Genomic DNA, 21,968 nt, shown 5'->3' on the forward strand with positions numbered 1-21,968 from the left:
GGGTGGAGAGCCTAGACATACACTCACTGGGAGGTGTTTGCACAATCCCAAAGGCCAACGGGAGAGCTTCGCAGGTGCTGAAAAAACCTGCAAGCCAACGCAGGAGACGTAAGAGATGCCGGTTCGATCCCTGGGAAGATCCCCTGGAGAAGGAAATGGCAACCCACTCCAGTACTCTTGCCTGGAGAATCCCTTGGACAGAGGAGCCTGGCAGGCTACACAGTCCAGGGGGTTGCAAAGAGTCGGACACGACTGAAGCATCTTAGCACGCACAGAAAGGCAACAGGAAGCCCCTGAAGATACTAGAAAGCCAAAGGGGAACTGAGTGACTGGCTGAACTGTTTGAATACAAACAGCTTTTTGGAATGTATCATATAGGAGATATATAGCTCTCCAAAACATCAAGCCATGTATAGCCTCATCCTTCCCCTAGTAGCCCAAGGTGCGGCAGCTCAGCCTTCCCCTCCTCCCTCTCCCCAAAGACTCCTCAATACTTTCCAAATAATTACAACTAACATTTGTCGAGCATTCACTATGTGCAAGGCACTGTTCTAGCATGTTGCATGCACTGGCTCAGTCCTCACAATCACCCGATGACATGAACTAGGTACTGTTTTCAGCCTGTTTTACAAATAAGGAAACAGAGGCACAGCTGGGGAAGTCAGTGGCTCAAAGTCATACAGCTACTGGGTGGTGGAGCCAGAACAGCAGTTCAGTTTCCTGAGTCAGCACTCAGGGAGCCCTGCCCCTCCAGCAGGATGCACGGTGGCCATGCCCCAGCTCTGTTCTTTCCATCATCCCTGTACTCTTGAACCCACTCCATGCCCCCCGGCCAGTTACATACCCTTTGCCGCTGGCCCTTGGCAGGCCCCAGGCTCACTGGGGTACCATGCTGTTGACATTAGGACGTACCTGTTGCAGAGCTTTGCATCTCTCTAAGCAGACTGGGACTCCCAAGCTCAGGGGCTGTTTCTTCCTGCTCATCTCTCGCATCCCCACTTCTAACCCCTCTCCCCGCAAGAATGAATTATCAGAGTCTCATAGGACTGATCGTAATGACAACCACTCCTTTCATACGACACCCATCACGTGGGGGGTCCCATGTCCCCTCACCTCATCGGCATCCCTGCAGGATTCACCCAGCATGACCGTGTTCCCAGCACTTTGCCCGGTGCCTGGCAAAAGCAGGCACTCAATGAGGGTTTGTGGAATGGATGAATGAACCTGACTTGTGTCAGAGCCTTATGATTTACAAAGCGCTCTCTCATCCATTAACTCAAGGGCTATTCCTTGTGAGCCTTCCTTGTCCTCCACGGGGCTCAGCACAGAAGCGGATAATCATGGTGCAGCCTCCTAATCAATGGATGAGAAAAAGAATGAATGCCTGAGTCTACCGAGAAGGAGAATCCATTTCATTAGCCTGCGAAGACCAGGTCTTCGTCGTCATTATATTTCAATGCCCAGCACAATGTCTGGTACACAGAGTCCAATATTTGTGAAATGTGTTGAATAAATCAATTCCCCCCTCTGCAGAAGTAACAAGAAGACTTCCTCCTAATGACTCCTCTCTCGAAGGGAGAATTGGACTGAATTACTGCCATTCCTAGCACATTTTGATGTGCAGAATCTTATCTTTTTAATCTCAGATCTCTGATGGGAAAAGATTATTATTCCTGCTTTACAGATGGCAAAGCCAATTTCCAGAGAGGCTGGGTGTCCTACCCACAACTCATTTACTCCTCTGACATCTGGGGAGAGAGGTGAATGCACGGAGGAGAGAGTAGCAAACCGAAGGCGCGGAGAGGTGCCTATCAGCTCCCAGAGACGCCAAGGAGCCAGGTCTCCGGAGTTTTCTTTCCCCCTCCCTTTCCTTATCCTCAGAGGCTGGGAGTCCGGGAAGAGGGCAGGGTCAAAGCTGTCAGCCCCTGCGTTCTGAAAGATGACAATCTAAGCGCCTCCTAAACTGGTACTCAGGTGTCCCCAGCACCCCACTGCCTGTTTGGGGCGCAGAAAACTTTCCATCCTGTATAAAGCTGGCGCTGGTTAACCCAAACCACCCACATCCACGCCAACGTGACCAAGAACAAATCCGTTGTTCACCTTAAGCACCTCCTCTTCTCACCCCCGGGGGGGAGATCGGACCCCCCACACTGGGGGAGCGGAGGGGGAATATTCTAGGCGGTAGGACTGGGTATCTGAAAGTGGCCTGAACTGAAAACTGCTTTCCGTAAATTCTCCTCTGCTGGAATTTTTTATTCCCAGGTTTAATTCCAGACTGTGATGTTAACTCTCCCTGGGTCCCCCACCCGCGACAAATTCCCCCGGCCCCAGCTCTTGCGCCAGCACCCCCACCGCCCCTGCGTTTCACGTTTCAGGGCTTGTGGAACTCCACTCCACCTCGCAGACCCCAGGGCGCCCTCTAGCGGACGCGGGGCGCGGGGTGGGGCCATCGCTCGCCCTCGGGCCCGTCCCGCTGCTTGAGGGCACCTGGCAGGTTTGGAGACTCAGAAGGGCCACCGCGATTGCTGCTTGCGTTTGTGTCTTTGGAGCGGTGGGAGGCGGCACCCATGTCAGCAGAGAACCTAGCAGGGGGCCGATGGACTGAGACCGGACAGCTGCCACGCAGGCGGCGTTCCTTCCACGCTTAGGACTCCCGGCTTCACCTCGGGGACAGGCCCACGGGTGACGCTCGCGCTTTCTTCCGCCCCCAGGCTTCCAGGTCCGGTCCTAGTTTCGAGGCCCGGCTTTGGGAGTGGGGGTGGGGTGTCCCCAGTTCCCCAGAGGCGGGCACGGGCCTCCTGGGGCCGCGATCGGAACCCCGGGCAGGAGCGGGTGGGGGCGAGGTAGGTGGGTGGGTGGGTTGCGGGGGGTCTCCCCGCGAGGTCCGAGAAGAGGGAAGAGGGGGAAGCCAGGAGCCTCTCCCTCTTGGCCTCCTGGAACTGCCCGGGCTCCGGGAGCGGCGCCCCCGCCTCTGCCAGAAACTGGCCTTCTTAGAAGGGAGGGGGAAAGTGTGAATGAGAAGTTGGGGGCGGAGCGCGCGCGGGGGAGGGGCCGCTGCCAGGAACGCGCCGCCGGGGCTGGCGCCGCGCCCGCCGGGCCGCCCGGGCCGCCTCGCGTCGCGCTTTGTCTCTGCGCGCGTCTCTGCGGGTCCCCGGCCCCGCTCGCGGCCCGCCCTCGGCCGCCCGCGGCCCCTCCCTCCGCTCGGCGCGCAGCCTTTCATTGCTGCGAGTAGTGACTAAACATTACAAGAAGGCCGGCCGAGCAGTTCCAGGAATCGGGGGGCGGGGCGCCGGGCCGCGTATATACCCGCGAGCGCGGCCTCCGCGGCGGCTTCGACTCACACTCCCCGCGCCGCCGCCGCCGCCACTCCGGCCCCGCACGCAGCCCGCCCGGCCCAGCTCCGGTCGCGGCCCCTCGCCTCGCGCCCCCTCACCCCCCACCGCCCGGCCGGCCCGGGGGCGCGCAGGGGGCAGGGCGGGCGCCCCGGCGAAGCCCGAGGGACGCGCGCGCGAGGCCCCTTTGTGGACTTCGCGGCTGCCAACATCTGGGCGCAGCGCGGGCCACCCACCGCTGGCCGCCGTGCCTTGGAGACATTAGGAGGCGCAGCCCCGAAGCCAAAGACTTCGGTTCGGGACCAGGTAGGAAGGAGGGGCGCGGCGTGGAGCGGGGGGGTTGGAGGGTTCGCTAGTCCCGGGAGCTTTTCCCGGTTTCCCCTCCCCTTCCCGGGTCATTCCCGGCAGGGAGGGGACGAGATAGGGGGCAGAGTGGATGGAAGCCGGAGATCCCAGGTTCCCGGAATACCCAAACTGGGGCCCTCCGGCTTCTCGGGTCCCCTCCCTACCCCGCTCCACCCCCCACCCCTTGCCTCGGATTTCTTTCTCCGTCCCTGACCCCCCGGGGCCACCGGACTGAGCGGCGCCCAGAGCGTCCCGGGGGCCCTTCTCTCCCTCCCCACCCCGGCCACGCTCCTGGAGACCCAACTTCCGCGCCCGAGTTTCCCACTCGGCACCTTACCAGTGCGCGCTGGGGAAAGGGCTGCCTGGAGGCGGGGGCTGGGCGGACTCCGTGGGGCGTCTGGGTCGGAACGGGGGCCCAGGTGAGCGCCTCCGGGGCAGCTGGTGTCCTGGCCGCTCGGCAGAGGCAGGGGAGCCGGGGCGGGTCGGGCGCGCTGGAGGGTTCCGGGCACTCACGCGGCGCGCGCCTTCTTCCCCGCAGCCCCCCGGGATGCGGTAGCGGCCGCTGTGCGGAGGCCGCCGAACAGCTGCAGCCGCCGCCGCCGCCGCGCAGATCCACGCTGGCTCCGTGCGCCATGGTCACCCACAGCAAGTTCCCCGCCGCCGGGATGAGCCGCCCCCTGGACACCAGCCTGCGCCTCAAGACCTTCAGCTCCAAGAGCGAGTACCAGCTGGTGGTGAACGCAGTGCGCAAGCTGCAGGAGAGCGGCTTTTACTGGAGCACCGTGACGGGCGGCGAAGCGAACTTGCTGCTGAGCGCCGAGCCCGCGGGGACCTTCCTCATCCGCGACAGCTCGGACCAGCGCCACTTCTTCACCCTCAGCGTCAAGACCCAGTCGGGGACCAAGAACCTGCGCATCCAGTGCGAGGGGGGCAGCTTCTCTCTGCAGAGCGACCCCCGGAGCACGCAGCCCGTGCCCCGCTTCGACTGCGTGCTCAAGCTGGTGCATCACTACATGCCCGCCGCCGGCGCCCCCTCGTTCTCCCCGCCCCCCGCTGAACCCTCCTCCTCGCCCTCCTCCGAGGTGCCCGAGCAGCCACCGGCCCAGCCGCTCCCCGGGAGCCCCCCCAGGAGAGCCTATTACATTTACTCGGGGGGCGAGAAGATCCCTCTGGTGTTGAGCCGGCCCCTCTCCTCCAACGTGGCCACTCTCCAACATCTCTGTCGGAAGACCGTCAACGGCCACCTGGACTCCTACGAGAAAGTCACCCAGCTGCCTGGGCCCATTCGGGAGTTCCTGGACCAGTACGATGCCCCGCTTTAGGGAGCAAAGGGGGCAGGGGTAGGGCGAGGGGGCCCGGGTCCCCTCTCCTCCGTGGCACATGGCACAAGCACAAGAATCCAGCCGCGAGAGTCCTGCCGCTCCCGCGTGAGCCAGGGCGCGGGGAGCCCCCTCCCGCCGGTCCTCCCCCCGCAGAACAGGGCCGGTGGCACCTGGAATGTGTTTGAAGGGAGACGGAGAGCCACCGGAGCGCTCCTCCCCGACTCGAGCGTCTCCGGAGGAGCCAGCTGGCCCAGGGGGACCACAGCAAGGACCGCAGTGGATGCTGTCCTCTCCCGCCTCCTCCACCCCGCTGCACTTCCAAACCGGGGACACCGCGGGGCGTGTTGAACTGTGAGAACTGCCGGGGAATCTGCGAACTTTCCAACGGAACTTGTTTGTTCTTTGATTTGGTTTAAAACAGAGCTTTAAACCTCAGCGGGTTGAGAGCCTGGAAAAGGGTGGAGGAGAGAGAGAGAGAGAGAGAGAGAGAGGGTGCCTCGGGGGCCCAGGGCTGCAGGCTGGCCAAGGAAATGGTCACTCCCACCGCTCCGCTCAGGTCAGGAGGGGCGGCTGCCTGCTCCATCTCTGGCTCTGGGGAGAAGGGTGACCCGAAGGGGACCTTTCTCTTCCCCCTTCTTCCTGCCCCTCACACAGCCACCAGAAACACAGGTCCTAGAGTCCATCTAGTGCCCAAGAGCCCAGAGTCCTTCTCCCGTTTTAAGGGGGGAGTGGCACTGGGGGCGGGGAATGGATGGGCTGGTCAGTAGTTCTGAACCCACCCGTGCTCTACCTTTCAGCACCTGGGGGTGGGGGGTGGGGGGTGCCGGGCTGGAGGAGATGGAGGAGATGAGCCACCTTTGACCCCAGACAGAGACGATGGGGCATTCTACTTTGTGCCTCCTGACTAGATCTGGCTAGGAGATTTGCCTTAAATGCTCCCTGTCCCATGGATAGGGACTGGCACACAAGAAGCCACACACTCAGCCAACCCCAGCAGAGGCCAAAGGATTCTCAGATGGGCGCCCAGCGGCCACTCACCATTTGGTGGTGGAGGTCGGAGATGGATGGGTGAGGGGGCAGAGATCCACGCTGCTTTCTAGCTGAGCGCAGGAAGAATGCCAGCCAGCCCAGTGGGTACTGGCCGCCAGTGGGACCTGGGCTGCGGTCCGAGGCAGAGCCACTGGGCCCCCCAGCCCCCAGTCCCTGCACAGACAGCCCTCCCTCCTCACTTTGGGGGACTGCACTGGCAGGAAGTCATCAAGAGGCCCTGCCACCCAGCTGCTCCCACTCTGCAATAGCACTGATCAGCGAAAACTCAGAGGAATGTAGCAGCGATGGAATTACCTGGAACTGTTCTTTTTCGGGGAAAACCAAACACACAAAAGTTTTCTGTGTCAGGTATTGGGCTGGATGGGTCAAGCTGTGTGTTGGGGTGTTTTTTTTTTGTTTGTTTCCTTGTTATTTTGTTTGGATTTTGTTTTCGTTTTTTAATAATGTTTACAATCTGCCTCAATCACTCTGTCTTTTTATAAAGTTCCACCTCCAGTCCTCTCCCCTCCCCCTACCCAGGCCTTCAAGGCTGATAGGAGATGCTTGAAGAACTCAACAAAAATACCAATCCAAATCAAACTTTGCACATATTTATATTTATATTCAAAAAAGAAACATTTCAGTAATTTATAATAAAGAGCACTATTTTTTAATGAAACACCTGACTGGAGCCTTTCTCCCACCCTCCTCCGCCCCTCCGGCCTTGCTTTCTCTTTCACCCACACCCACACACTACATCAGAGGGTGGTGGCCCTACCCCCTCACTGCCCTGGTGCTTCTCTGTGATGGAATCAAACTCTGGCTTCACGTCACTGACAACCGAAGGCAGCCACCTAGACTGTACCCAGTAGGGGTAATTCCTGCTAGTCTGATTCAGATCTGACCAGAATATGCAAAGCAAGTTCGAAGGAAGCGCTTCAAAGGGCTTGCAGGGAGTATAAACTGAGCTGTGGTCAAAGCTTTTAGAGGCTCCAAGCTATTAGAGGCACTGGGCTCCTTGGCAGAGAGGTGTTACGAGAAAGCCCAGACTATGGGGTCCTGGCAGTGACCCGTGACCTCAGCACAGCCAGGTCCCCAGGAGCTGGGGGGAGGGGCGGTCCCGATGCAAACCCTGCACGCAGTGGGGCCCTCCCACGGGTAGGAACCCCAGCCTGAGCAGTGGATGGGGCCACCCGCCTCCCAATAAGAGCAGCCATCTATTCACCTGTTTTCAGCCACTCCCACCCCCGGGGCACTCAGACACTATCTGGGTTCACCTTCCTGGCCACCCCCACCAGGCAGGTGTTATTACCCCACATTCGCAGACCTAACTACATGTTTCCTGGGAGCGGGGACTTGGACTGGTCGCTTCTGATGCCTAGAACTGGTGCTCAGTAAATATTTGTTGGCTGAGCCTGGGGGCAGCCTCTTAGGTTCACGGAGGTTAAGCAACCTGCCCAAGGACACACCACTTGGGAATGTAGGAAAGACACAGGTTAGGAACCCAGGAGGCTTTGATTTTCCCAAAGCCCATGAATCCTCTGCCTCCCTAAGTAAGCATGAAGTCTATGCCCAGGGTTGCCCCTAGGTGGGTCCCCCCTGCAAAGCCAAGAGTTTGGTAACCTCCTCCCCAACATGCACACTCAGCACTAGGGCTCCGCGAAAACACAAACTAAAAATGCCTGTTCTGAGACACTTCCCTTCCATGCTTCTTCCTCCCCCAAGCCCCCAAACCTAACAGATGGAGAGATGAGTGTTCCCCCACCAAGTCAGGGGCCCATTCCCTCATCTGCCTCGGATGCCTAAACAAATGCCAAAGCCCTCTTCCTGGCCCCCGATAAGCTGCTCCAGGAATCAGTGTCCAAAAGGCAACCGAGAGTAAATAAACAAAATCGTTTTTCTTTCCCATTTCCTGGACTTTGGGGGGAAAATAACCTAAAGTGACAAAGGGCCAGACCAGGCGTGAGATCACTGAGTGGACAGAGCACGTAGGAACCACACCAGACAGACTACCACCTCTAGAACTGGGGATGCGGACCCAGGCAAGGTCACCTTCCCAGAGCTCCAGGTCAGGTGAGGGGACCCAGTGGGGCTTGGCTCCCCAGTGCCTCCCAGGGGGAGGAGAGCTTGGGAAGCTTCTGGCAGGCTCTTCCCCACCCCAAGCCCTGCCAGCCTGCCACCATGTGCTGACATGACAGCCTCCATGGAACCTTGGAACCCAGAACGTACCAAAGCCCCATCCCCATCCTCCACCCAGAAGGCAGCTGTACAGCCAGAGTGTCCAGTATTCACAGCGCACTAAAGGGGCTTCCCTGTGGCTCAGACGGTAAAGAATCTGCCTGCAACGCTGGAGACCAGGGTTCCATCCCCGGGTCAGGAAGATCCCCTAGAGAAGGGAATGGCTACCCATTCCAATATTCTTGCCTGGAGAATTCCACAGACAGAGGAGCCTGGTGCGCTCTCAAAGAGTCAGACACGACTGAGCGACTCACTTCACTCAAAGGGCCTGGTAAGGAAGTGGTTCCTTCATCCCTTGGAGGTTGAATTCAGAAGACGCCTGACTCCTTTCCCTCGCTACCCACCCCACCCTTCTTCCTACAGGTCTCTCCATTTAAAGACCACAGACTGGACCACCCTTCTGATTTGACAGACAAGTCAGACTGAGTCCAGAAGAAGGAAAGCAACTTACTGGAGTTCACACAGCAAGCTAGCTATTGGCAACACCAGGACAAGAAAGTCCCAGCTCACTCTGCTCACCAGCGCTTTTCTGTTTTCCCCTCCTCACCCCAACCCCTGTTGCAGAAATCTGTACTGCTCAATCCTTTCAGAGGCAGGCATCCCTCCTCCAAAGAACTTCGTGGCGGGGGGACCCTCTGTTCTGGCCGCCAGCAGAGGGGTATGCCTGCTTCCAAGATTTGCTAAGAAGCGTCCCACAGGGAAGGAGGACAATTCTCAGCAGCTTGAGCAGGCACCCACGCCTCAAGAGGTTAAGCTTAGCTGGGGTGCTTGGCCAAAACAAAGGCTGGAGATGCTCTGCCGCAGGCCCTGAGTCCAATCACCCTGCTTCAGGCGCTGTAGGAATTCACCCCGAGAGGCCCTTATCCGCTCTCCGTTGGTGCTGTTTTGGGGCAGTCCGCCCCGATGAGTTAAGAGCCAGGAACGGGGAAATCTAAAGCCTACTCTAGAGGAGGGAATGAAGGAGGCCACAGACCCGGGAGCTGGAGAAGGGAAATAAGCGGCCACGTGTGTCCTAGTCTAAGAAACGAGTAAGGATGCTCGAGACGGGGTACGCCGGGGTACCAGGCAGAGAGAGCGCGAGAGAGACAGAGCGGGGCAGAGTCAGCCAGCCACAGAGGGAGTCGAAGCAGAGACAGAAGTCTGCGGGGTGGGGGACCACTTGCACAGGGGCGGACCGGCAAGACCGAGACCGTGGTGGGATGAGCCCGCTCCCGGGCGCACCTTCCTGCGCGGCGTCCCGCCTCCTCTCATGCCGGCGGCCGCCGGGCTGGCGGGCGGGCAGGCAGGCAGGCGAGCGCGTCGCTCTGGAGGACGGCCTCTGCCAGGAAGAATCACTTCCCGGACACCGCGGGAGCCCTGGCGGAGCTATGCGAAGAATGTCCGCGCGGAGCCCGGCGGGTGGCACCTCCCGGGCCCGCGCCTCCGCTGCCTCCGCCGCGCTGAGGAGCGTGCGCGCGGACAGGCCACGCCCCCGCCACGCCCCGCCGCCGGCGGAGCGGTCACCATAGCAACGGGATTACAGGCGCAGAGTGCTGTTTATTCTCAAACGAGTGCCAGGAAATTCGGCCGGGAGGCTGCCAGGCGCACCTCCCTGGGGTGGGGGGTCGGGAGAGGGAGGAGGGAAGAGTGGACCGGCGAGCCCGGGGCTCCTGGGGGAAGGGAGGGAGAGAGAAAGGGAGGGAGTCCTTCGTCACTGGGGAGTCACTGACCCCTCCGAGGGGAGGCTGCTCAGGACGCCCTGACTTTTTGCCAGCCCTGAGTGGATCAAGTTTTCCCGGGGGAGCCGAGATTCCCCCTCCAGGCCGGCAGCGCCTCCGCCTCCCCCAAACAGGCTCACAGCCCCTGCCAGTCAGTCAGTCAGTCAGTCACTCATTCATTCACTCAGCAAGTACCTATTAACACATCCTGTGTGTTAATAGGATTGAGCGTGAACAAGACAAAGCCCTGCTCCCGCTCTCCAGAGATTTCATGGGAGTGACAGACACCAGTTAAAATGTAAATAAAATGAATAGACTGCTATCTGCGCCCCGTAGACTCATCTTTAAGCCTCATTTCCAGTACCTCAGACATCCACAATCCTGTCTATCCTTAGGCACGGTGACTAGCTTGTCCTGGGTTAGTAGCTCTGAGTGTCCAGGACGTTTGAACACCCTTCCCTCAGGTCACACAATCATGTCAGTGATAGAGAAACTGAGGCTTGGATTACAAGGACAGTTCTTTCAGGGTGGTGGGGATCATTAGAGAGGGTTGGAGGTCCTACCTGAGAATCCAGGGCTCTTTTGCCCCAACCCTTTCACCACCCAGGGCTGCCCCCCTTCCCAAGGCTCAAAAAACCTTCAGCCATCCCCCAGGGAGTGGATGAAATTGCTGATTCCCGGACTCCAAGCCCAGCTTTTCTGAATCAGAAGCCCCAAGGAGAGTCAGCAAGCTCAATACTCAACACCACCTCAGGTGACTCTGAGACCACTCGCTGCGTTCGGGGAAGACAAGCCTCGGGCCTCCTCACTTCCTGGGACAGGGGATTTCCTCCTGGAACCTTGGCTAAGCCGGAGCTGGGAAATCAGCAGGGAGGGGAGGCCCAGGTTCACCACCCGCTTGCGAGGAGGCAAGTGCCGACAAGTGCAGCCCGTCCCTCTGCTGGGCTCCAGCCCCTGGGCCTCAGGCCGAGGATGGTGGCGGGTCGGGGGGAGGGGCACGGTGCGCCTTCCCCCCAGTGCTGAGCCCTCCCAGCTGTGCTGTGCTGGGAACAGGCCAGGCATTTGTGAAACCCTGGGTTAGCCTGACCCACTGTCATGAGGGCTGCCTGTGGAAGCTGGGGCAGGGAGGGGGGTGGGGGGCTGTTCCCAGAAGTGGGGAGAACTCTGGACTTCCCACTCCTGAGTGCTCCGGATTGCAGCACAGCCTTAAGCAACAGCGGTGGCCTGGAAGGCTGCGTTGCAGAGAGAACAGAGGCCCCCAGCTCTCATTTGAAGAGAAGCCAGGACTCTTGAGTGCTAAAACTGCATGCCTTCTTCGTTAATAACATCACAGCTGCTGTTCGTAGTAATAATTAGGCCCAGCCTTAGAGAAAGGTGGAAAACCTAGACTTCAAAGAAGAAACACACAGAAGGCAAGTTCAGTATTTACATTACACAAGAAAAAGTGTTTCCTCTCTTTCACCTCCCCTCCCCCAAGTCTTAAATCTTTCCATACAGAAAACACTATGTGGTGTCCATGATGTACAGGATGATGAAGGTATAGACAAGAAACATGAAATCCATGAGGACCGGTCCTCCAGGAGGCCTGTGTGTGCACAACCACAGGGGGTGCTGTTCACAATATGATCTTTGTAGGTGGGGTCCCATGACATTGTACGATGAGGACTGTAGTGGTTATGAGCTGTAGGGTGCATTAGTACCTGATGCTTACCTGCCCGGTGCCTCCAGGCGATGTCAACGAAGGTGGGAACCCTGTTCTGGGCACCGGGACCAATGCTGGAAAGACCACTGCCGACAGGGAGCATTCAGACTTTAAGAAGCATACATATAGTCTGAAAGGGGAACCAGACGTGAAAACCAAGAAGTATCCTAAAAAGGAATAGGTATAAAAATAAAATGGTATACAGGGTACAGCTGAGGGCCTCCAGGAGGAAATGACCTACAGTGCTTTCCCAGAAGAGATGACTCTGGTTGTGATGAGAAGTAGCAGGTGTTCTCTCAGCAGGCATGGGACAGCCAGGCATCCTAGTGATCAAAACAGGGAAATGGCCAAAAAAGGGAAAGGAAGACTTTGGGGAACTTCAAGACGTTTGGTGCGTCCCCATCAGGCACATCCAGGCCAGGCTCATCTTCCAGAAACGCTGCTTTCGTCACCATGTGACACACACAGTCCTTCCCCATAGGATGCATGCTGCTTCCTGGGGTGCTTTCCTCTAAGCCGGTTCCAGTATATTCACACTCTCATTCTCGAGGAAAGCTCATTGCTTTCAACTCCCTCACCCACTCCACCCCCACACAGGGAGACTTAACTTCCTCCCTTCAAGGTGGTCTCCTCACCTGCCCACCATAGGCTTCCTACCTGTGAGCTTGGTTCATACGGGGGTCATCCCACCAGCCCAGACAGCCCTACTCTCTCCTCGAATTCTGCCTCTCTTTCGTGGCTGCCAGTTTCTTCCAAACTGGACCATGAACTCTTTGAAGGAAGAACTCACTCTTATTCATTCCTTCAGCAATAATTTATTGAATGCCTACTCGGTACCAGGCACTGGATCTTCACAAAATCTAATAAGAGGGGGTCACGGTGCCTGGTGGAAACCCACCAAATGCTTGACCCCAAGTGCTTGACTGTACAAAAGAAGAAACTTCTTTACACAAAGGGGTTTCTGGAGTCGTTAAAATATGATTTCAATCATTTACAACTTTTATTTTGGGAAGCAAAGAGGCATGTTTTAGTTTGAATACGTTGCATTTTGTTTCTTTCAAGACATCTTAATATGTTATCTTATTCCTACCTGAGGCAGCCCAGATGAAATATATTGCACTTTCCAGATAAGCAAACTAAGGTGTCAGTGGATTTAGGCTTGCCTCAAGTCACACAGGGGCTTCCCAGGTGGCTCAGTGGTAAAGAACCTGCCTGCCAATGCAGGAGACTTAAGAGACCCAGGTTCGATTCCTGGGTCCGGAAGATCCCCTGGAGGAGGGCGTGGCCACACACTCCAGTATTCTTGCCTGGAGAATCCTGTGGACAGAGGAGCCTGGCGGGCTGCAGTCCATCAGGTCACTAAGAGTTGGACACGACTAAAATGACTTAGTACGAACACACAAGTCGTACCGATGATCGATGGAAGGGGCAGACTCATGTTTTGGTTGCACTGAGTCTTATGGTGGCTCACGGACTGTGTTGCCCCGCAGCATGTGGGATCTTAGTTCTCTGACCAGGGATGGAAGTGGTGTCCCCTGCATTCCAAGATGGATTCTTAACCACCGAACCACCAGGGAAGAAGTCGCAGGAGCAGACTGACCACCTGCCCTTTCCACCATTACCCGTATGTGCATGTGAGAGCTCCCCCATCCAGGATCTCCACTTAACAGCCACTGTGAAGGCTCCCCAGGGGACCCAAATGGCTTCTGGATCCACACCTGGCTCTCATCAGAGACCAGTCAGCCATGGAGGGCAGTCCTGGGGCTACCATTCCATCCACTGAGGCCTTAGGAATGCCAGGATCTTCCCACCTCCCAGTGGCTGGGAGCCTCAGATATTCAGGGCTGGTATTCCCAATGGGCTAGAATAGCCAAGGAAACACTCCTGAGACCTCTGGCCAACCCAATGTGCAGAGCTTTGTGCGAAGCCTCAGAGAACCTCAGTATCACTCTAAACTATTCCTCTGAAAGCCAGGGAAGGGATGAGATGACCTCTATATCTCTTTCTGTTATAGAATTCTATGAAGAGGAGGCTGGAGGGAAAGGAGCCAGTTTGGGAGGGAGACAGGCTGGCTGGCTTTGGAGCGTGGTCCTCTGGCCACTCACTGCTCTTTTCACTGTCCCTTGGCACCTGGTAAAAGTAGGCAAGGGTCTCTGGAGGGAAGGCCACCCAGAAGCTATTCAGAGACCAACCCGCATTGCCCGATGAGAGGGTGGGGACAGCCCGTGGCTATGGAATCTGTCCTCCACACTGGGGCTTCCCCACTGGACTTTTCAGACCATCACTCCAGGGGTTGCCTGGGAACTCCAGCAAGGACCCTGACCAAGCTCTGGCCAGAGCCCTGGAGTGGAGGGGAGGAGCCCAGGAGAGCAGCCCAGCCCTCCCCCAGGCGTCCTGCCAGGCCTCTCCAGCCTTAGAGGAGCTGCGAAGGTCAGCCAAGGGGCCCTGCTGCAACAAGAGACCTTGTGCCCACACCAGGATAAGGACTGAGCTGGTCCGTCCTGAGTGGGGGAAGGGAGGGGCCTCAACCACGGCAGAAGATACAAGGCCCTGGTACCATCAGGCCAGACTCCGTCATTGGTATGAGAGACATCTGGAGAGGGAGGATCTATAAGGGCCAGATTCCCAGTAGAGGCTGCAGGCCCCTGAGAGAAAGATGGAGCAATGGCCAGAGATTCCTGGAGGACTTCCTGCACATGCCCGGGGTAGACACGTTGCTGCGTGCACAAGCTGCTCTGCACATTCTGAGCTCTGTCTGTAAACGTGATGCCCAGTACCATTCCTCCGTTGTGCGCTGTACATGAGCTTTCCACAGGATGATGCATGATGGTGAATCACCCCAGCCTAGCTTCCCACCATGAGCAACACAGCAAATCCGGAGATGACTGACCAGGATCCAGCGGCAACGTGATGGCAGGGGTCCGATCTCTTCTCTGGGAAGACAAAGCGGGCCTGAACCAGGATCACAGGTTTTCTAGGCCTCAGAAGCACGATTTAAGCAAATGAGTCAGCCTGCTCAGGGTTCTGCTCCCTGGTCTCAGGGGCCCTCCCTGCAGGTTTCTGGAGGGTTCAGTAGGAAACAGACAAGGACTGCAGGAGAATCTGTCGACCGTGGTTCTCCCGCTGGCCTGTGGAGTAAGAATAAAGATGGGTTCACCAACCCGTAGCTGTCTTCTTGGCCCCATCTCTGCAGGGAAAGAGCCCGCCCCCATGCGTCTTAAGGATCTCACATACTTTCAAGGCCTGCTTCTGATGCGCCGAGCACTCTAAGCCTGTGATAGGCAGGAACATATTTAATTCTCCAGCAACGCCCTGAGTTAGGTCCTATTACTGTCCCCGTATTTATAGTGGAGGGAACTACAGAACAAAGATGCAGTGTGACGTGCCTAAAGTCACACAGCTACCCAGGAGCAGAGCTGGATCCAAACCCAAACATCCGAGCTGCACAGTGTCTGCCAGCCTCACTGAGGCACTGCACACGGGCACAGAAGCCCTGGACTGGCAGAGTGCCGGCTGTAGGGCAGGAAAGTCAGGTGGGTACATGTCTCAGATCACTGCTTCCTGGCAAATGACCTGGAGTGGGTACCTCCAGGTCACGTGGGTAGCTCCATGACCTAGTAATGGTCTTGCCTTGGTTCTTTTTTAAAAATTGTTTATCTAGTTGCGGCTGTGCTGGGTCTTCATAGCTGAGTGAGCTTCTCTCTAGTTGTGTTGCTGCAGGGGCTGCTCTCGAGTTGCATTGCACAGGCTTCTCATTGCGGCGGCTTCTCCTGTCGCAGAGCATGGGCTCCAGCGCGCTCAGGGCCCACGGGCTCAGTTGCTGCGGCTCCCGGGCTCTAGAGCACATGCTCAATAGTTGTGGCGCACAGGCTTAGCTGCTCCAGGGATCATCCCGGATCGGGGAGCCAACCCGTATGTCCTGCATCAATGTGTTCTCAGTCCCTCAGTCGTGTCTAAATCTTTGTGACCCCATGGACTGTAGCCTGCCAGCCTTCTCTGTCCATGGGGATTTTCCAGGCAAGCATACTGGAGTGGGTGCCATTTCCTACATTGGTAGGCAGATTCTCTACCACGGAGCCAGGAGAGAAGCCCTTGCCTTGGTTCTTAATCTATAATGCGCATCTCAACAAAACCTGATTCATGGGTTGTCGTGAGGTGGAGACAAGATCATGTCACAGGGTTAGTACTATGAGCAAGGCTTCCCTGGGACCAGCAAGATTCAAAACGACCTCCCACAGTCACCCGCATCAAACTCCCCACCCTCGTGCTATGAGAGAAGTGGAGACCCGACAAGCCTTGGCCACGGTTTCCTGTCCGGGTGGGAGGAGGGTGCTTAGGAAGCGTTCCTTCCTGTCTCCTCCTTGCTCTCTTCCAGGCTTTTGCTTTCTGTGCCTGCTGCATTTCCTTCTTGTTTTCCACAACTGCCCTCTGTCTGACATTTGGTGCTCATAGGAGTTTCCTGGGGCTGCTGTAACAAAGGTCCACAAACTAGGGGGTTTAAAACAACAGAAATGGATTTTCTCAGTCTTGGAGGACAGAAGTCCCAAATCAAGACGTCAGCAGGGGGCTTCCCTGGTGCTCCAGTGGTTAAGAATCCATCTTGCAATGCAGGGGTCACCAGTTTGATCCTGGTCCGGGAAGATCCCATGTGCCACCGAGTAATAAAGTAACAAAGCCTGTGCACCAAAACTACTGAGCCTGCGCTCACTCGTGAGCCTCCAGCCACAATTCCTGAAGCCCCTGGCCTTTGCTCCACAACGAGAGAAAGGACTGCAAGGAGACGCCCGCACACTGCAACTAGAGGGGAGCCCCTGCTCAGCAACGAAGACCCAGCACAGCCAAAATTAAATGAATAAATATTTTTTAAAAATAGAGGTCAGCAAGGCCATGTGCCCTCTGAAGTCTCTAGGGGAGAATCCTCTCCCCAGCACTTGGTGATCACTGGCAAGCCTCAGCAGTGTCTGGCTTGTAGGCGTCTCACTCCAGTTTCCGCCCGTCTTCAAACGGCCATCTTCCCCGAGTGCCTGTATCCAGGCCCATCGCCCTCTCCTCGTGTCCAGTCGTTGGATTAGAGCCCAAACAAATCCAGGATGACCTCATCTTAACTAAAGACATCTGCAAAGACCCTCTTTCCAAACAAGGTCACATGCAAGGCTCTAGATGGACACGGATGTGGAGGATTCTGTTCAACCCGGTACTGCCGACTGGTCCTGCAAGATCTAAAACTAAGAACATTTTATTTATTTTTTTTTTTCCTTGCCTCTTCCAGGAAGAGAGCCTGACCAATGTGTCCTGCTTTGCTCTTGGGGGGAGGAAAGAGAGGAAGGCCCTTTTATGTTCCATCCAAGACACCTTGAACAAAGAACAGGCTGAAAAGATGCCCGGGGATGTACCCAGCAGATAGCCTGGCCAAGGGCAGGGCTGAGAGGCAGTCTGCATGGCCAAGGGCAGTCCTCTTGGGGAGGAGGGAGATGCGTCTGCAGCCTGCTTGGCATGGCCTGGTCCTCCTCAGACATTGCCTCATTTAGCTGCAGGGATATTTCCTACATTTCTCTGGTGAAGGGCTTCAGTATTAGCAACCTCAAATGACCCTACACACAAGAAAGAGCATCCTCTAGAAAGCTTATTCTGCGCTTCCTCGGCCAAGAGACAGAAGGAAGGTGAAGCCTCAGGGCTGGGCGTAGGAGATCTGGCCAGTGCCACACCGTTGCTTGGCAATGTCACCTAGGGAAAAGTCCAGGGGATGCCCAACAGCGAGCTCTTTGCAAAGCCCTGGGTATCTGATGGTGAGGTGGACACAGGCGCATAGCAGCCTCCATCCCTCAGCTGCGCCTGTTGGACCAGACAACCAGGTTAGAGAGACAGCTAGGGATATGAAGCGAAGGGACTTTCATCTGCGCCTTCCATCACTGCAGCATTATCATCATCAGAGAGGAGGCATGAAGAAGAAAGCTCCAGGTGGTCTGTTACAGATGAAGGGGAAGTTCTCAGGTCCTGCCCTCACCCACAGCCTCGCAGCCCCTTCCCTCTGCTCCTCAGTCCCTCACCTACATTTGGAGACTCTGGACAAACCTCTGGTCCTGAGAGGCTTTCTGGGGGCCCCAGGTCTGATAATCTAGAGCCTGGGAAAGGAGAAAGGGAGGAGGCCAAGAAGGCAGTGGCTTTTGCTCTTACCTGAACCACAGGAAGGGGACCGCCTACCCCAGCATACCCGCAGGTGCTCTTCCGGGGACAGGAAGTCAGCTGAGCACTGAGCAAACAGCACCCTGGGGGAGGGGCTCAGGCACCTGGGCAATCAGCTGCCCCCCTCCCCCACTACTTTCCTGCTTTTCTGGGCCACACTGGTTCCCACACTCAGGAGGCCAGACGGAGTGGGGATTAGGAGCCTGTGTTGTCTCCCCAGTTCAGTTTGCCTCCTCAGAGTTAGGAGACCAGGGTAGGTCTCTGAGTCTGCTCCCTACCTGTTACAGTGGTAACAGGTAATAATACATCTCCGCTTCCCAGGGTTGTTGTCATAGGCCAGTGAGTGAACATAGTGAGCCCCGGGTCCACACTGGCTGCTCTGCTGCCCCTGGGAAGGGGCTGAGCCCAGACAATTTCTTGCAAATAATCTGGCATACCGCTTAAGGGAGAAATGGTGCCCTCCTGGCAGACCTACCTGGTCTGCTAACACTCCTTGGGAAAGCAGTAATTCCTGTCTCCACTTCTCACACTGCGTGAGCTCTCACCCCACCAGGGCCCCTCTCTGGCTGGCCTGCCCAACCACAGGACAATCAGGCTTTTAGCCAGGCAGTTACAGTAAGCCAGGCCCGCCCTTCCTTACATGGGGTACCACGGCTCTCAGGTCCTGGGGCCTTGGTTGTTTTCCCAAAGAGGAGACTAATGGGGGATCACCAGCCCCTTCCCAACCTGGTACCCTGGGCTGGCTCCTAACCCCATCTCCAGGACATGCTGGTGTTCCCAGCGATTTCCAGGGGCCGCTCAGTCCTGGCAACCAACCGGTCCAAGCTGCAAAGGGCAGCTGAAGCAGCAACTAACGTTTCAGAAGGAGCGACTGACTCACTTCAGCCAGGCTGGGCCCCCTGTTAATATTCTTGGACCGCAGCCTGGGATTCCTGCAGGTTCCGACAGCAAGTTAAGCCATCCTCTTGTAGGAGGCGGCTTCCAAGGTAACCCTGAGAGGAGAGGAGGAGGGGAGAGCCCTGGCAAGGGTGTTGATTCACCCAAGAAGCTCCAGGCCTGGGGGACAGGATAGCCCCCCGCCTGATTAAACAAGGAAGGGGGAGGAGGAGGGAAACAGGACCCTATCTACAGAGCAGGACACATTACATAATTATTCTATTTTAATCACAACCACCCTGGTTAATAGATATGACTAATCGCTGGTTAATAGATGAGGAAACTGAGGCTGGGAGAGGTTAAGGAGGCTAGCAGGTGGGTGGAGGGTGGTGAGGGGAGAAGGCTGCACGGGCAAAAAGTGAGGTCAGCTCCCTTTTAAACAGCTCAGCCTGAGGGTCCAAGGAGGGTAACAAACAGCAGGGAGCCTGTGTTGCCCCGTCCCCCACCCAGGCGCACCTCTCGGTGGGCAGAGCCGGCACAGAGCCTCCCCAGGACCCCCTGGTCTGGGACTGCATCTGACCGGGACCCCGCCGGAGCAGAGTGTGGGCTCGGATGGCGGTGGCCCTGGAGGTGGGTCCCTGCCACCCCTCCCCCAGTCGGCGGGATCTCTAGACTCCTCTGCCCCGGCGGGGGACCGGGCGCCAGTACACTGACCCGTACCGCGGTCGGGGGACGCTTTGATCCCGATCCCACCCACCTAGTGCGTGCCCCTGGCAACTGCGCCTCTGCAGGCTGCGTTTAAAGGGGAAGTGTATCGACACAGACACACAGCCGCCCAATCTCGCCGCCAGCTGCGGATTCAACAGACCTTCCACCAGCGCGGCCGGCCCCCAACCGGCTTCCTCGCCGGCTGAGGTCAGCGCCCCGCCCCGCCGCCCCGCACCTGGCCTCGCGCCCGGGATCCCTGCCCCGGGTCCCCGGTCCCTGCCGCGCTCTCGGGTCCCCGCTCCCAGGCGCGGGGCGGCCCCTCTCGCCCGCCGCCCGCGGACCTCCCGGCCGAGCCCTATTTCGGGCGCTGGCGCCGCTGGCCCGGGCAACCCTGCCCGGAAGGCAGGCTATTCTGGGCTGGGCGGCCAGAGCAGCTGCGGCCCCAGGGCTTCCCGGCAGGGTGCGCGCCTGGGACAGAGGGCACGCTGGGGCAGGGCTCCCCTCCTCCCCCCACCGCCCCACCTTCCTTCCAGTCCACGCCCAGCTCCTCTCCCCTTTTTTTTTTGCCAGACCCAGGTCCTTCCCTCAGCCGGGAACACTCTCTGGTGCCTGATTGCGGACAGTGTCCAGAGCCTATGGCCACGATGCTCCTGCCTGCGGTGCCCAGCGCGCAGGTGCGGGCGCCTGAGCCTCTCTGTCCTCTGCTCGCATCTCCGTCTGGGGTGGTCTTCCTAACGCCCTGTGCTCCTCTGGGAACAGCCACTCTCCCCGCGTGTCCCATTTACCTACCCCCTCAACCCTACCCATGCGTCTATGTGGTTCAACACGGAATCCCCAGTGGCCAGCACAGGGTAAGGTTTAGAGAGATTCAGTGGCTTGCTTCCCTGTCGAGGTCAGCGCCCAAGCCCAGCTGGCCGGCAGAACATCCCCTGACCCTTGAGCCTTGGCTGTTGGGTCCCCAGGTGCCCCACCTTTAGCCCCAGGCTCTTTCCCTGGCAGTTTACACCCCTTGCTTCTTCATGTATTTCGCTGTGTCAGGTCTTAGTTTTGGCATTGGAGGTCTTTAGTTGCTGCTTATGGGATCTTAGTTCCCTGACAGGGGATCGAACCTGGCCCCCTGTATTGGGATTGGGAGTATGGAGTCTTAGCCACTGGACCACCAGGGAAGTCCCTCAGCTTCTTTTCTTTTTCTTTCAAATTATCCCACTAGTTCAGTTCAGTAGCTCAGTCATGTCCGACTCTTTTCGATCCCATGGACTGCAGCATTCCAGGCCTCCCTGTCCATCGCCAACTCCCAGAGTTTACTCAAACTCATGTCCATTGAGTCAATGATGCCATCCAACCGTCTCGTCCTCTGTTGTCCCCTTCTCCTCCTGCCTTCAATCTTTCCCAGCATCAGGCTCTTTTCCAATGAATCAGTTCTTCCCATCACATGGCGAAAGTATTGGAGTTTCAGCTTCAGCATCAGTCCTTCCAATGAATACTCAGGACTGATTTCCTTTAGGATGGACTGGTTGGATCTCCTTGCAGTCCAAGGGTCTCTCAAGAGTCTTCTCCAACACCACAGTTCAAAAGCATCAATTCTTCGGCGCTCAGCCTTCTTCACAGTCCAACTCTCACATCCATACATGACCACTGGAAAAACCATAGCTTTGACTAGATGGACTTTTGTTGGGATCACACTAGTACTTGTGCGTAAAACATGTGTACCAAACGTATACTTAAACTCAGTTAAAATAAATCAAAATAAGTGATATGTGAGTAAAAAATAAAACTTAGTGAGTAAAACACGTGTATCTGATGTATTCTGGAGGAGGAAATGACAGTCCATTCCAGTATTCTTGCCTGGAGAATCCCATGGACAGAGGAACCAAATGGGCTACAGTCCATGCGGTCGCAAAGAGTTGAACATGACTGAGCATGCACCTGATGCATACTTAAACTTGGTTAAAATAAACGAACAACCGGTTATATATGAACAAAAAAATAAAATTTAGTAAATTACATGTACCTGATGCATAGTTAAACGCAGTTAAAATAAAGTTAAAAATCAATTATATGTGAATTAAAAGGAAAATTTATCCCCATGGCCAACTCACCCCACCTCACTCCCCAGAAAGAGAAATACGACCTACAGTCTACTGCCAATGCTTTATGGCGTCAGAGAGATTTGTTTACACCTTGAGTTGGTCAGGGTTAACACCGCAGGATATGGTAAAAGGTCAGGCAAAAGGCCACCAGACCTGCAATGGAAATCAGGTGAGAGAGAGAGGAAAGTGTGGTTCAAATCTGGGCCCAGGAAATGTTAGGAAACCACTTTCTCCCCAGGGCCCTTTCCTTCCATCTTGCAGGGCAAGCTGGAGCAGGTGAGGGGAAACCCAGCGGGGCGGGCACCCTGGCTCATGAATAAGTAAGTAAGAGCCACCCAAGGCTTTGACTCACTCAGTCAATAGATGGTTGACTTCCTGAGAGGCTAGCGTGCTCACACTCACACGTGTAAGTGAACCAACCGGTAATCAATTGACGATTCATTAAT

General features: G+C 56.8%; 1 protein-coding gene across 1 annotated transcript; it reads left to right on the top strand.

Moving 5' to 3' along the window:
• On the top strand, positions 3,334-6,709 carry SOCS3 (suppressor of cytokine signaling 3). Its single transcript, XM_018063683.1, has 2 exons — positions 3,334-3,638; positions 4,216-6,709. Exon 2 carries the CDS (start codon positions 4,310-4,312, stop codon positions 4,997-4,999), a length of 690 nt encoding a protein of 229 aa, XP_017919172.1. The 5' UTR covers positions 3,334-3,638; positions 4,216-4,309; the 3' UTR covers positions 5,000-6,709.

This window comes from Capra hircus, chromosome 19 (genome assembly GCF_001704415.2).
Source record: "Capra hircus breed San Clemente chromosome 19, ASM170441v1, whole genome shotgun sequence".
Lineage (NCBI taxonomy): Eukaryota > Metazoa > Chordata > Mammalia > Artiodactyla > Bovidae > Capra > Capra hircus.

Excerpts from the sequence above, each read along its gene's own strand:
- SOCS3 (XM_018063683.1), top strand. The coding sequence starts at position 4,310 with ATGGTCACCCACAGCAAGTTCCCCGCCGCCGGGATGAGCCGCCCCCTG.